Below are 16,494 nucleotides of genomic sequence, written 5' to 3'. Positions count from 1 at the left end.
CACAAGCTTCTACCTGTTGTGCTTACCTTAAGAGATGGATACTTCGTAAAGCCTTTCACTAGTGGACTTTGAGCTTCTGCATTGCTTTGGCAGACAGTTGTCTCACTAGCGCTAATACCCAGGAGAGTAGAATGTCATTGTCACGTATCTTCTCAAGAGTGGCATGTGTCAGGTTATCAAATGATGTGCCTTTGGCTTGGGATTTGTTTGTTCCTTTAGACTGTACTGCTGTTGCTATAAACTGGTTGGTCCTAGAAATTCTAGTTGCTTACAATCAATTTCTAAAGCTTCTGTAGTTCTGCATCCCTTTCCAGGGGCCCGTCTAAGGACAGTAGGTCACATTAGGAAGTTCCAGGATTTGTAAATGCTACAACTGGGGTAAAAAATCTTGAGCTCCTGCAGGAAAACAATCTGTGTCTTCTAATTTTGTGTTTCATAGAAACTGAGAAATCTGGTTCTATTGTTTACATGAGACAACTGAACATATTTTATTTCCATTTCAGAATAATGACTCTTCATAATCCTAGCTCTAGTATTCTTCAGGCAACACCCTCTGCCTGTATTATTATTTTATTACTGTTAATTGTAATTATCTTGCTTGAGGCCATTTATAAAACCCCAAATTGCTGACAATTTATTGTCTAGGAAAGAAACTTGATACCATTTGAAATTCATCTATCTATTTAAAACTTAGACTTTAAACTTGCTTAGAATGCTGGTGACACCTTGTTTTTGCTTTCCGCATTACAAGGTTTCCTGCATATGTGCAACTTGGTATAATTTTTTTTTTTTCCATGCAAGTTTTGTTGCAATCTCTATGTTAAGCAAGTATGTCTGTAACAATGTCATTCTTAAACTGGTAGACGGACCCTCTGGAAAAGGAAATACTGATATCTGTTTTGTTGCCTTCAAAGTTTCAGGTGATTATAAGTGGTTAATTATGGGCCGTGGAGTGTAAGACATGTTTCTCAAATAGAATAATTAACTACAGAATCCTTTATCACCAGAGGAAAAAAAAATGCCCAAGGCCCTGTTGCAAACATGGGCGTAAGTGGAAAGGTCCTGCTGAGGAGCGGTGCAAAGCCCATGAGGTCATTGGGCCCTCCTGTCCCACAGGTTCTGAGGGTTCTTAACAAAATTCTGGCAATGTGTAGCTGGGCAGGTTCTGCCAGCACAAGCGTTGATGAGACAGCTTTACTTCTTAAATCTTTTTGTTCCACCTCTTATTGGTTTGTCTGTAGCCAGATGTAATATCAGAGAAGCATGACTTTAGCTCTGTAATGTTCATTGTGCAAATCCAATTGGCTGGGATTACTGGAAAGAATTTACTTCTCAGAAGCACAAAATACTCTGCTCCGCAATGAAAAGACAAGCTGGGCACATTTATACTACTGAAATGTAAATGTTTCAAGATTTCATCACAGCAATATATCTTTTCTTCTGGGAACAGATCACAGCAGACTGGTGTATCTTCTCATTTTAAAGTTCTGGGGTCTTTAGGAGTTCTTCAGGAATCACTTGAATCACCATTTCAATTTTCTCTCCCCAGTTAGGGTGTTAAAAATGAACAGGTATCTAAAGAGCCACGTGAGAGAATCTTTCCTTTGCATGACACTCCTGTTTCCTGAGATAGCAATGCTAATGATTGTTCTTTTGAATAACTGGACATTCATTTCATATTTTCCCTTAAAGAAGGTGAGTTTGGTAGCAGGTCAGGAAGGCAAAGGAGGTATATACCACAGATGCTTAGAGCTGTTGTATGAGATACTTAATAAAGCCAAGGTTAAAAGTCATCGTAATTTATATGTAACGTTTTCTCTTTTTTACTTAAATGAGGTTATTCAACTGTTTGTGTTTCCCTTAAAACATTATTTGAGTACTTCTAACAGTAAGACACATACACTGTACATATGTGTCTTAGGAAGTTTTCCTTCTGCATTGCTGAGATTAAACCAGTTAAGATATCCTGCAGAGAAGGACTTGGGGGTACTGGTGGGTGAAAAGCTCAACATAAGCCAGCAATGTGCACTTGCAGCCCAGGAAGCCAGCCATATCCTGGGCTGCATCAAAAGAAGCGTGGCCAGCAGGTCGAGGGAGGTGATTCTCCCCCTCTGGTCTGCTCTTGTGAGACTCCACCTGGAGTACTGCCTTCAGCTCTGAGGCCCACAGCATAAGAAGGACATGGACACTGAGGGGAAGAAGGGAGACATCAAATCTACTTTTATAATTTTTTAAAATTATCTGAAATACGTGTTGGTAGAGTCTTTATTGATTAATGAAGATGATTTTCTGGTTTGCCTTAAGTTTTGCAGTCTACCTTGTGGATACATAAGCTCTATACGGAGCTCTTTTCAGATATGCAGTTGATTTACTGATTTAGCTCGGTTTGAATTGCGAGACCTTAATTCAGCAGTGGAGGAGGATGATTATACAAGTGATCTTTTGACATCATATTTGGGAAGAGGTTCTGAGAAGCAAAAATGAAATGAGGGGCACGGTCAGACAATACAAACTAAATTACCTTTCAACAAACTGCAGGTGTGATCTGAAAGAAGTTGTTTCAGTCTGCTCAGGGCCTTTCTGGTATTCTTTCAAAGTGATATCATATGCTCTAGTCAATGAAATGGCATCACCAGATTCAGAAATATTTAATACTATGCATACAGAAGTCTTCTTTGGCCAGAAGTAATTTTTCAGTATGACATGCAGCTTTCATTCCATAGTCTGGCCTGAAAGCTTCTTGTGAGGGATTCACAACACTGATGGCAGATTGGTTTAAGATTTGGCTTATTTTATTAGCTTTTATTAGCTTGCTTAACAAATTATATTTGAACAGTAAATATTAGCTTCATTGGTATAAGTAGTCCATATAACCTATTGACTGATGGCTCTTCTGTTAAAGATAGATTACCTGTTTCAAACTGACTTGATCTGTGTCAGCTATGAAGGGATATGTCTAACTAAGGAGTTCTTCTAGGAACCATTATGTATGTGAGTCTTGAATTTCTTACAGTTTCAAGTACAGGAGGGAAGATGGAGCTTTACAAAGCTTATCATGGATATAGAATAACTAGGGCTGACCACTGTTCATAGCAAGTGATGCTAGCCACTTCCAATTAATGATAATGCTGTGAAAGTTGGTAATTCAATTTATCACTTCAAATGCTTTTCTCATTATGATTTAGCAGCCACAGAATGGTTCTATATAAAGAAAAGGAAGCATTTCAAAGAAAGATACTATGAAGACTGGCTTTAAAGGTTTTCCAAACTTTTAAAAGCTGTCTCCAATCTCAATGACATCAGCATATGCTAGTGGTATAGTATCATCTACAAGCACTCATGCAGTTTTTGAATGGCTTGAAATACATGCCCTTTGCACCAGGCAGCTAAGTCTCTGCATGGTTCATACTGCCACCATATGAGATCAAATACTGCATCACTGCAGCCTTTCTGCACTTCACAAATGTGACCCCTGCTGTGTGAGGAATGCTAAGTTTCCTATTCCTTTAAAGGAAAAGAGGCCCTACCTAACTGAGTTTGTCTGTCCAAGTTTCCATGGTTTCTCACATAAGGAAAAGGTCATCATTGGCAGGATAAAGTATAGCCAATCTGAAATGAATCCACCTCATAGTATCCCAAAAAAATCCTTCTGTACTCCTACCAAGTCTTTGTCTTCAGCTTTTTTTTTTTTATTGAGGCTCTGTGGATTTTTAGCTGTTTATGCCAGGTGCCTGCATAATTCACAGGGCCACAAATGAAGAAAACTTGCATGAGTGTAATAAATTTTTTTATCTGCTCTGCATGAATTGATCTATGTTCTATCTTTAAACAAGCAGTGATGAAGGATTTTTTTTTTGTTATTATTTGCATATGCATGGAGCAGACTTTACATTGCTGTGTGAAAAACTGTTTTCATGGTATTACCAAATGTCGGGTGCTCATTTTATTTTTGTCTGAACTCTCTCCCCAGTAGTAGAATGTATTCCTGTTAAATAGAGTTTGGTTTATACCTCTCTGACACCTCACGTTAAAAAAAATAAAAAATAAATGTCCTTCTTCTCCACTCACAGAGTTGTCCAGTTTACTATAGACCTGGGACAAGTCCCTTAATTTCTGTATTCTCTATCTACAAAGTAGGAATAATCACAACGCATTTAACTGGTAAAGCACTTTGAATTTCTCAGGAGGAATAGGTTGTAAGAATCTAAGAATTCCTTCCTTCTTCCATGAATAATAAATCAGCAACTGCCATCAAGCTCTGGGTTACTATATATACTTTTCAGGAATCCTTCCAGAATCTCTCCCGTTCCCCTCTATTGTGCGTCAAGAAATGTGCATCTCGTCTAGATTAGGCATTTGGGAAGCATCTCTTTCCATAGGCTGTTAACACCATTTCTGCAAAAAAACAATATGAGAATTTTTTTCTCTAAGGGAAATTACTATGATATTTCTACCAAAGTCTCTTTCAGAGCTCAGATTTTCTGTAGTTAGCTCTGGGTGACTCTTCTTTGTTGGAATGGCTAGTAGCTTTTAGGGTGCGTACAGTCTGTGGGATTTTTTAAGTTAGTCCTTAATATGCCATTGATTTTCTGCCATGACTCTGAAGTTACTGGGATTCTTTCCAGAAGCCTTCTATGGTTGGCTTGTTGAGATAGTGACCAGTAGTATTACTCAGAATACAAAAGATGTAAAGGAAAACTCATCTTAACCATGATGTATTTTCTTAAGTGTATGTTAAGAAGATTATCAGATTTATTAGTGTTGGAGGAACAGGATTGTTTGGAGATGGGGGGATATAAATACAACTATTTTGTTTGCTTTGTCTCCCTGTTATGTGATCCAGAAAAATCTGAAATTTAATATATTTTTTTTCCCGTGTTTTGTTCCCATGTACATGAAATACTAATTTTGCTTATAATATTCTGGATTCCATTCTGGCATTGATAATTCAGAGAAGCATTTGTAGTGGCTATATTTACATACCCAGGTTTTACTTGATAAGTGAAAATTTCTATGCTGGGCAAGAAACTATGAAAGCTCAAAGCTAATGGTGGTGTTTGCAGTAGACAAGACACAGTTCAGTGAGATGCAGTGTGCACCTTCATTGTCTGAATGTTAGCAAGCAAAATTGACACCATATGTGCCCAACTGTAATTGCTCCAAGAAGGGAAAAGAGAAACATGTCAGAACATTTGAGTAACACCTAATTCAGCCCATGGTTATAAATAAAGCTGATGGTTGCTTAAAAACAAAAGTAGGAAAATATTATGGTTATATTATTCCTCAACAGCGCTTCCTACATAGGTGAACTTTATTACAGAGACAACACAAGTGAAAAGAAACATATAACAACTTTTTATGGTATTTTTATGTTATTTTATTTTTTTCGCAGTAAATAAAGTGGTTATGAGGCTCCAAGGAAAACGGCCCAGATGTTACTGTGTTGTACGAAATTTAGTGGAAACAAGCTGTAAAAAACATAGTCATAAAACAGCCTGTCAATGCCACACATCTGGACAATGCAGCTGTATGTTCCCGCTGCTGTCATCACCCTAAGAAAACTCAATAGCCTTATTTCACCCCAATTAGGCTGCATACCAACAGAATCAGCATTACATAGGGAGGGGTGTATTTTCACCAAGACAGACACTCTCAAATTCCCTTCAAGAAGTTTGTATCTTTCATTCAAGGCTGGTGCCTCAGACACTAGTCACTTTGTAAAGTAGTACTCCAAAGTATTCTTATTGATTTTGTACCTGCTAAATGTTTTTATTTTATTTTATTTTATTTTATTAGTTTATAAGTAGTTGCTTAAAGTTGCCAGTTTAAAACCAATACATATATATAAATAAAATATATATATGCAGTTTACACTAAAAACTGTGTATCTGTTCACACTTGCATAGTTTTCTCTCTTCTAGTTTTATCTCATACTATAGCATTTGAGGTCTTTGGACCAAAGAATAGCTATGCATCTTACTGATTTGTTGTTTTTCAGAACGTGTGGCCATTCTGAGCCACATATTGTACAATGTGAAATAACACCCCATCATTTCTGCATGCAAACTATGTCAAATGCAATATTAAAACCGTACAAGTAATAGCTGTTTTTGTTTTTTTCTCTGCAGGTAGTAGAAGCAGCCAAAGCCATTCTTGATAGTGGAGAAGAGATTCCTGTAACACTAACTGGAAAGCTATTGAAATTTCAACTGCTTTGTCTTAAACAGAAAGACCTTCAGAGAAGGGAAGCTGAAAAGAAGGTAGTACAGTATGCCACAGAGAGGATGCTTAATTAACTTTATGAAGCCACTTCTATTCAAGAGCTATTTGCATAAATTCAGCTTTCTCCTCATGCTTCACTTCCTGTATCCGTAATTGAAGATAAATGTAAATTGAAATTTATGTTTTAAGTTAATTAGATTTTCGGGAAGAAGCTCCCAATTACTCAAATGCAGGTGAGACAGGGAAAAAAAATAGAAAAGAAAAAGTATTGCCTGAGAACTCTTCACTTGAGTAAAAAGTAGTAATGTCTTAACTAAAGCATAGAACCACCAGAAAATAGTGGTAGAAACTTGCTTCAGCTCAATATATCTCTGCTGAAATTAAGGTAGGAGAGGTTATATTACTTGAGAGGTATCAGGGATATGTGCAGAGTAGCATTGTGAAGAAATTACTGTCATGAATCACTTCTCTGGAAGAAATCTGGAGAAGTTATCTGTTCCATCCTCTGGTATTAAGGCAGGATAAAATATACATAAACTATTCTTGGTAAAAGTTTATTGAACCTGTTCTTAAAAACCTTGCACTGCTGTGCTTTCACCTTTCTACAGCAATCGGTATTACTGTTCAAATATCTTTGTAACATAGATATTTGTAAAAGGTTTCTAACTTCATCAACCCTGTTCTAATTTAAATCCATTGCTGCTTCATTTCTCACTGTGTATGGGGACAATGGCTCAAGATTCAAGTGGAAAGCAGGGATAAATGGTGTCCTTCAGGGGTCAGTATTGTTACCAGTATTATTTAATATCTTTGTTGGTGATATGGACAGTGGAATTGAGAGCACGCTCAGCAAGTTTGCAGATAACACCAAGCTGAGTGGTGCATTCCACATGCTGGAGGGAAGGGTTGCCATCCAGAGGGACCTTGACAGGCTTGAGAGGTGGGCTCATGCAAACCTCATGAAGTTCAACAAGGCCAAGTGCAAGGTCCAGACCTGATGAGTGGACTGAGAGAAGCCCTGCAGAGAAGGACTTGGGGGTACTGGTGGGTGAAAAGCTTGACATAAGCCAGCAATGTGTGCTTGCAGTCCAGAAAGCCAACCATATCCTGGGCTGCATCAAAAGAAGTGTAGCCAGCAGGTCGAGGGAGGTGATTCTCCCCCTCTAGTCTGCCCTTGTGAGACTCCACCTGGAGTACTGCCTTCAGCTCTGGGGTCCACAGCATAAGAAAGATATGGACCTATTAGAGCAAGTCCAGAGGAGGGCCATGAGGATGATCAAAAAAAACCTCACTTCCACATATTCTCCAAAATCATTACTTCTACCTCCAAGACTGCCTTAATCAGGTTACTTGTGTGTTCTAGGAGGAATTTCAGCAAGATTGCACAGAATCACAATCATATCAGACCTCTAATTACTTTCTAACTGCTGTAATTATTAAAAAAAAAAAAGTTGTCAGTGCTACATTTCAAAAACTTACTGAACAATTATTTTTTTGTTATAGTCCTTTTCCACCAAATATTCATTGAACTGAAGACCTTCATTAACAAAAAGTCAAATACTTGCTGCAAAAAGTTACTGTTTGTTGATCAAAAATTACAGGTATTACAAGACATGATATAAAACCTGTAAAATTAGATGATATGGAGACCTAAGCAGTCTGTGCATGTAAAAAGTTAAAGAAGAAAATGGTTTCAAGGATTATGTGTAGTTGTAAAGTCTGTAAATGTTTTTTATAAATAACTGTATTTGTGGGAATAATTGGCGGAGGAGGTATAATACAGACTCAATAACATTAAAAGCTAGTCAATGAATTAGTGTATTGGTCTCATTGAAGTCAATTGCAAAACTTTTACAAATTATAATCACGGAATGGTTGATGTTGGAAGGGACCTCCAGAGATCATCTAGTCCAACCCCCCTGCTCAAGCAGGGTCACCTAGAGCATGTTAGACAGGATCACATCCAGGCAGGTTTTGAGTATCTCCAAAGAAGACTCCACGGCCTCTCTGGGCAGCCTGTTCCAATGGTCTGTCACCCAAACTGTAAAGAAGCTCTTCCTCATATGGCAATGAAACCTGCTGTGATTCAATTTATACCCATTACCCCTTGTCCTATCACTGGTCACCACTGAGAAAAATTTGGCCCCGTCTTCTTTACCTTGTCCACTCAGGTATTTGTAAAGTTTGATAAGGTCTCCCTCAATCTCCTCTTTTCTAGGCTAAACAGGCCCAGCTCACTTAGTCTTTCCTCGTAAGACAGATAATGTAAGCCAAATAAATGTGTAAAGAATCTGAGAGAAAAAAAAAAATCTCAAGATGAAGAGGAATTCAAAGGGTAAAGCTAAAGTGCAAATAAGTGCAAATTGTTTATAACAAATCGAGGAGAAATGACTTTTCTCTTAGATATTAATTAGTGCTGGAAAGTAAACTGTAAAACCTTGATGAGGGAATAGTATCCACCCTCAGCAAGTATGTCGATGATACAAAGCTGGGAGGAGTGGCCGACACGGCAGAAGGCTGTGCTGTCATTCAGTGAGACCTGGACAGGCTGGAGAGCTGGGCAGGAAGTAACCAAATGAGGCTTAACAAGAGCAAGTGTAGAGTGCTGCACCTGGGAAGGAACAACTGCATGTATCAGTACAGGCTGAGGGATGACCTGCTGGAGACGAGCTCTGCGGAGAAGGACCTGGGAGTCCTGGTGGACGACAGGTTGACCATGAGCCAGCAGTGTGCCCTGGTGGCCAAGAAGGCCAATGGATCCTGGCGTGCATAAAAATGAGCGTGGCCAGCAGGCCAAGGGAGGTGATCCTCCCCCTCTACTTTGCCCTGGTCAGGCCTCACCTGGAGTACTGTATCCTGTTCTGGGCTCCCTGGTACAAAAAAGAGAGGGGTCTTCTGGAAAGAGTCCAGCGGGGGGCAACAAAGATGATACAGGGCCTGGAACATCTATGAGGAAAGACTGAGAGGCCTGGGTCTGTTCAGCCTTGAGAAAAGAAGACTGAGAGGGGATCTTACCAATATTTACAAATATCTTAAGTGTGGGAGACAGAGGGATTTGGCCAACCTCTTTTCAGTGGTTTGTGGGGATTAGGACATGAGGCAATGGCCGAAAAATGGAACACAGGAAGTTCTGCACCAACATGCAAAAGAACTTCTTCACAGTGAGGGTGACAGAGTACTGGAACAAGCTGCCCAGGGAGGCTGTGGAGTCTCCTTCTCTGGATATAGTCAAGGCCTGCCTGGATGCCTACCTGGGCAACCTGCTCTCGGGAACCTGCTTTGGCAGAGGGGTTGGACCCGATGATCTCTTGAGGTCCCTTCCAACCCCTACAATTCTGTGATTCTGTGTAAACAAAAATTTGAAGTTTAAAGATTAGTCACTTTAATATTAAAATGGAGCCTTAGGCTTTGTTTTGGCAAAGTTACTCTTGTATGTATGAATTTGTTTCCCTGGAGAATCTGAGGATAGTTGGTTTTGAAGGTAGAAGAATCTCTGGAATTACAGTTTCTTCTTGGTTTTAGCCAAGCAATCTGGACAGTTGTCTGCTCCACTGGATTATATCTCTATCAAAGTGTGACAGACAAATATGAGAGAAGCAGCTGAAGGAAAAACTTGTCAGTTTGGGAGGCCTCAGCCAGTTGGGAGGCCTCTTCACTATAAACATACTCTGCAGTACAGAATGGGCAAAAATTGGCTTTTAATTTAGAATTTTAACTCTAAATTGCCTGCCATAAAATTTCAGTCCTTTCCAACTAGCTCGTACAGTACAAGGTCCACTGACAGCTCAGGTGTTGAAACCAGGACTGCACTGGCAGATTAATTCTCAGAAAACTAACATAACCATCCATTTTTCTTTGGAGTAAACACCGATATATGGAATGGCAGAAGAAAAGCAGAAAGTGAAAGGCAAAAATAAACCATAATTCCATTATGAAATTTCTGTTTTTCAGTAGGAGCAGAAGCTTGTCATTGACTGCCAAGTGTATCCATTTGAATTATTCAGAGACACTTCTGCATAATTAGAAAAGCGTGTGAGGTAGTAAGATATATGTAATTATGTAATACAAAGTTTAAAATGACAGATGCAAAGCTAATGGAAGACTGAAAACTCCACAGAAATCCACACCTAGTAGGGAACATGAAATGTGACATCAAAAAGGAAAGAGTCCTCAAAAGGAGAGGCTTTTAGTTCCTGAAGTTCTAAGGACAAGTAGTGCTCTTTATTGGAATCGTGACAAATTCAGATACGTCTCTGCTTATTTGAGGCTTAATTACATTAAATGATTCAGGTGCAATTAATAAAACTGATTGTAAACACTGTGGCCTGATGATTGCATCATCTGTTTTGGTGTATTCATCAACTTAGAATTCAAATTGATACTATCAAAATTTTATGCTTGAAATGTCCAAAGTTGAATAAATCTGAAAGCAAATAATTAATACTGTTCAAAATCCCCAGTACCACAGCACAAACAGTTTTAAGAATCTATTGAAGGTATTTCTAAATGGTACAGAAAGGGAATGCATGAAGAAGGGAAGGAAGGAAATGATTTTCAGCTTTGGTTTTGAATTTGAGCTAAACACAATTTCTACAGCTGGGAAGTCTGCTTTTCCAGATGGGTGTAAGGAAAACAACTGTGTAGAGTCGTCTGACCTATCTCATTTGCATGGAGAGCTTTTTATTATTATTATTTTATTATTATTATTTATTTATTTAATAGCCTTTAAAGTGACACCTGCAGGATGCTAGCAGTTAGTAGTTAAGTTAATATCTTTCCAATGTATTTAATTTAGCTTTAAAAAAAAAAACAACATTCTCATGTGGTTAGAGCATAGTCATACTGCTGGGAAAAAGTAAGATTTTTGTTCTTACAGCGTTTCTCTTTACCTTAATATATTTTGGATTATTTTAATTTTAGACTCGTTGTGAGCTTCTTGGATTTATAATGTGAGCCATTGGGACACTATCACCATCTTTTTTCATTCTTTACTCTTAAATTATCAAGTAGAATTTAGCATAGAGGGTTTGCTAGGAAATAATGAGAATGGCTGAGTAATATCCTGTATGAAATGAGCACAAGGCTCTTGGTTGTAGTTTATAGTAGGCAGATACTTACATCAAAGACAAAATAGTGCTGGTACTGTTTTGTGCCATACTCAAGAGTGTTAACAGAGATGCTGAAGACTTAACAGAAATTGAATTTTTAGTCTTATTTTCCTTTAGTCCAGGGAAGGTTTCTGGCTGATGCAAGTACTGTAGTGGTAATTGCTGAAGGTCATTGGTTCTTTACTTGTCTTTCTATCAGCATTCATTTAATCAATTCTGTAGGTATAACATATACCTTCCCCTCATAGTTCCTCTTTAATGTCAAGTCTTAACACTATGATTTAGTAAGAATATAATAAACTGAATGGTGCGTTTGAGAAGGAAAAAGCAGTGTTTAAGACATCTTTAACACAACAATTTTACAACTGCGAGAGGGAAAAGTATTCAAGTTATTCATTGATCCACTATAATTTTATAGCAATCTGCCCTTTGTTCTTCACAAAGGCTACAATGAAACCTTAGTTTCTTCATCTTGTCAGGCAGAAGAAAAGCTAAAAAAGGAAAAAGATGGAGGAAAAGAGAAAGGTAAACCTCTTGGCAAGAAGGAGAAACCCCCTAGTGCCAAGACAGTTGAGAAAGAAAGGAAAGGAAGAAAGACAGACATAGCCCCTGCAGTGCCAGCTACTGTTAAAAAGAACACCCAGTTGAAGCGACGAGGAGAAGAGGAAGAGGAATACAAATACATTGGTATGTAAAAAATGCAGATATGCTCCTGATAAACTTGCAAAAATCGTCAAACCTAGCTTCACATTCAGTACGTTTTTTGTTTCATGTTGAAAGATGTATTTGGCAATATTAAAACATTGCCACCTTGCATTTGAAGAGGGCACTGTGCTTTGCTTAGAAGTAGGATATATTGTACAGCCCAAGAAATAAAATAGAGATGAGATATGTAGCACGTTAACATCAAAAATGTTTTAGCATGTGTAAGACTAAAGCGGCTAAATAAATCCTACATGTCCTTACACAAAGATTTCAGAATAACTAAATGCATGTGTCAGTATCCAAAGGCATCTTTCTCCTTGTATTAATAAAGTAAAACTGAGCTGTCCACCATTGTTTAGGGGTGAAGCCAGGTTCTGTATAAAGGGCAATATGATTTCATTTGCTGTAAAAACATGTGGGTAGTGCTGAGACCTGAAGAAAGCTAGTCCAGAAGTGAGCTATACAAGGTAAGGAATAATATACTAACCAGTGTTGAGAAAATCATTATTCTCAATACATGGCACCCGTGGTTACAAATGTCACTGGAACAAAAAATATTGGAGAATGTGCATACCTCTCCTCATTAGATCATAGTTATATTTAATTTGGACCACAGTGAGCTTTAACTACGTCAGAAAAAACAGGATCTCTCCTGCTAGAGAAGCACTTGCTGGTCTTGAATGTGTAGCCGTTATTCCCCAGTTGAACCCCTGCAGGCATTCCTTCCTATTTCATCAGACTTTTGTCTATATCTCTTTTGAGATCAATGATATTCCTCAAGCATCTAAAAAGCATTGGTCTAGATGTTTAGAACAAATCTGAATCTTAGTCAAGCTGACAAAATTACATAGGAGCAGAACAGTGGCTTTTTGTGCATTAGCTTATTTTCTTAGATAAGACATGGCAAAAATATCATTTTGATAATTTTAAGATTTTTCAGGGACTTAAAAGAGAAGTGTTTGAAGAAATGTTTGTGCCTGTAAGAATCAAAGCTAAAGTAATGTAGAGAACTCATGTTATCTTACTTATGTGAGTATAGAATGTACTGTACAGAATGGCTTTGAGTAGCTATTAATGTGGTTCTGCTAGGCCCTATAGAAACAATTTTACCAGATCCAACGTTTTTGATTCCGATCTGAGGGGCGTCTGAGGAGTGGGCAGAAAACATCAGGTACCTGTATAAGATAAGAGATTTTTTTTACCCCATATCCATACTTGTTGCTGCCTTGTTAGTCACAGCTAATAAGAAGAAAAAGTAAGAAAAATAATAATTACCTCCAAAAGCTAACCACCGTGAAAAGTGTCTTTGTTTAGTATGCTTAATAGCTTTATGTTACGAACTGCTAGCATTGCCATTAAATTTTATTGACTGAGATCATCTTATTAGTCCCAAGGGTATTTACAAAACAGTGAACGCAATGATTGCAGATTATCTCAAAGGAGAATTTGTCTAGGTACTTTGTGCTTGCAAAGATGATAGAAGAATAAAAAACAAACACCCCAGAGACTGTAGGAATATCCAAAGCTACCTACTGGTTCCTTCTGATTGCTGCATTTTTCTTAATTGTTTGTAATAGTTTGCTTCTGTGACCTTAATTTGCAGTACCACTGTATACGCAAGGGAAAAAAAAATTTGTTTAGTTGTTGAATTCCTTACTCTGGTCTGTTTTATTGTACTTTGAACAGATGATGAACCAGATGATGGTGCCCATTATTACTTTATAATCTTGGGTTTCCACAACCCTCAGCTACTGCCTGTGATGTCTGAGCTTGGAGTTAATGTTTCAAGTGTAATCAGGATTTCTTCTGAGAATTATGATCCATTACAGACATATTTGGAAGCAGCTAAACTTCAAGAAGAATCTTTACTTTCACCTGAAGGTAATTTGGTCATAAGAACAAAATTTGTGTAGAAAGAGTACTGGTTTATATTCAAGTAGACCGTTCCTGTTGCGCTTTTCTCCTCTGTGCCTTGTGTGTATGTATACTATCTGTGCGCAGCTTTATTTCCTAATGCAAAAATGCTGTTGCCACTGGTTTGGTCACCAAACCAAATGGTTTGCTAAAGCAAAAGCTTGCCTTAGCTGGCCGGTGGAAAGAAGGACTGACTAAGCAGTCAGTGTTGCAGCCACAGTTCTGTGCAACAGCCACCAGAACGTTTTATCAAATGCACACCTGTATGTGTCATTAGCCAGGAAGGTCTGTTTCTAAGAAAATTTGTACATTTGGTAATTTCAAAGGAAGTGCACAGCTGGCTAGGTTGTGACTGTGTGCCCAGCCAGAAAAGAATGTGTTACAGGATAACACCCTGTAGTCATACAGCCTGAGGACAACTGCGTAGCACCTCTGTTGAAAAGGATGTGGGGTTCTGGTGGACAGCAAGCTAAATATGAGTCATCAATGATGGCTAACCATACTCAGCTCTATTAACAGAGCCAGTAGGTCAATGGAAGTGGTTATCCCTGTTACTTGGCACTCATGAGACCAGAGTTTTAGGCTCTGCAGTACAAGAAAGATACTGATAAATTTGAATGAGTCTAGCTGACAGCCACCCTGTAAGGAGTGGCTAAAGGACCTGGGCTTGCTTAGTGTGGAGAAGAGAAGGCTTACAGAGCACCTAATAGCACCCTTCCAATACCTTTGAGGGGTGTTACCAAGAACACAGAGTAAGACTTTACTGAGGTACATGGCCAAAGGAAAACAGGTGGTGTTCATGAATAACCTTCAGAAATCACAGACCCCAAAGATAGAGGGAAGGTCTGGAGCACAGGACATACACCCTTGGTAGAAGAGGATCAGGTCAGGGAATACTTAAGCAACCTTTGAATGACCATGGCAACTGGGAGAGGTGCTTGAGGACTGGAGGAAAGCAAATGTCGCTTCCATCTTCAAAAAGAGTAAGATGGAAGACCCAGAGAACTACAAGCCACTCAGCCTCAGTCCATGGGAAGATGATGAAACAACTATGATTATTTGCTTATTTATAAGGAAACTTTATAAAGTGAAAAAGTAAATATACCTGGTAGTCCTTCATTTAAGTAGCATTATAAGTAGTAATGCAAGTACTTCTTGTTGGCGTGTGTGTTGTGGAGGGTTAATCTGTTTTCACTACAGATACCATTGCAGACAGGTGATGGTTACAACTACCTACAATTAATGCTGACAGCAGAAAGATTCAACTTCATATTGCAAAGGAATAGGTAAAATAACTGAGTAGTACTGAGGTAAGTTAGAGAAGTTTTCAGATCAGCTGATTCAGTTTAACTGAAACTGCATTCAGTTTAAAGATCTGCCTGCCATTCTCATTTATACTTGAGACTCATGAAGAACAAGTGAGATAGTGGAAAAAGATCTGGGAGGAAGAGGGAAAGGAATACAAATAGCCAGGGCACTGAAATCTGCTTAATTTCTGTTTCTGGGAAAATTCTGGAACAAAGAACTTACAACCAGTTAGAAGAAATGAATATATGAGTAACAGCTAGTATATCCCTGTACTCAGCTCCGGTAAGGCCTCACCTCGTGTATTGTGTTCAGTTTTGGGCCCCTCACTACAAGAAAGACATCAAGGCCCTGGAGCATGTCCCAAGAAGGGCTACAAAACTGGGCAAGGGCCTGGAACACAAGTCTTATGAGGAGCAGCTGAGGGAACTGGGGTTGTTTATCCTGGAAAAGAGGAGGCTCAGGGCAGACCTTATTGCTCTCTGCAACTACCTGAAAGAAAGATGTGGAGAGCTGGGGGCTCGCCTCTTCTCACAGATAACTAGCAACAGAACAAGAGGGAATGGCCTCAAGCAGAGCCAGGGGAGGTTCAGGTTGGAAATCAGGAGAAATTTATTCTCAGAAAGAGTGGCTAGGCATTGGAATGGGTTTCCCAGGGAGGTGGTGGAGTCACCATCCCTTGGGGTGTTTAAGGAAAGATTAGATGTGGTATTTAGGGACATGGCTTAGTGGGTTGGTAATATTGGTGGTAGGGGGATGGTTGGACCAGATGATCTTGGAGGTATTTTCTAACCTTAATTTTATGATTCTATATGTTGTTCAAGAACAAATCATATCAGACAAGTTTAATTTCCTCACAAAATTAAGTACTGACCTTTTAAGCAGAGGAATAGTTAGTGTTGTATATTTGAATTTTAATAATGCTATTTCTCATGGCCCCCAGTAAGCAAGATAGGTCTAGAGGAAAGTATATGTATAGTAGGTGCAATCTCCTTGGAAGACCTTAGCTTCTGTAGAGTAGCTATTAAAGGCTTATAAAACAGAAGGATGCATGGAGTCGAGTCAAGAGAATTTGTGCTTTTTCTGGTATTATAAAGTATTATCATCAATATTGGAAAAAGGGGGTGTGATTCAAATGCAAAATGTTCTTGACAGAATAGAGAATAACAATTTGGAAAAAAGAGTATTATGTTTAATGTGGACAACTATAGTATAGTATATTTATGCAAAAATAATGTGT

At 38.6% G+C, this 16,494-nt stretch overlaps 1 protein-coding gene across 7 annotated transcripts in view; it reads left to right on the top strand.

The window, feature by feature from the left end:
- SPAG17 (sperm associated antigen 17) overlaps window positions 1-16,494 on the top strand; it is a 116,477-nt gene that overhangs the window by 18,973 nt on the left and 81,010 nt on the right. For 6 of the 7 annotated variants that reach the window (XR_005823983.1, XM_040572490.1, XM_040572481.1 and 3 more), the window contains exons 4-6: window positions 6,129-6,260; window positions 11,810-12,017; window positions 13,722-13,916. Coding sequence is in view for 5 of the 7 variants with exons in the window: in XM_040572490.1 (XP_040428424.1) it covers window positions 6,129-6,260; window positions 11,810-12,017; window positions 13,722-13,916 (535 nt within the window). In the remaining 2 variants the exon portion in view is untranslated. Of the gene's footprint in view, window positions 1-6,128; window positions 6,261-11,809; window positions 12,018-13,721; window positions 13,917-15,168; window positions 15,260-16,494 lie in introns of those variants that run through there. The other variant, XM_040572513.1, reaches the window with a different exon arrangement.

This window comes from Cygnus olor, chromosome 1 (assembly GCF_009769625.2).
Source record: "Cygnus olor isolate bCygOlo1 chromosome 1, bCygOlo1.pri.v2, whole genome shotgun sequence".
Taxonomy (NCBI): domain Eukaryota; kingdom Metazoa; phylum Chordata; class Aves; order Anseriformes; family Anatidae; genus Cygnus; species Cygnus olor.
Note: the sequence above shows the minus strand (reverse complement) of the source record. Positions and strands in the feature narration are given on the sequence as shown.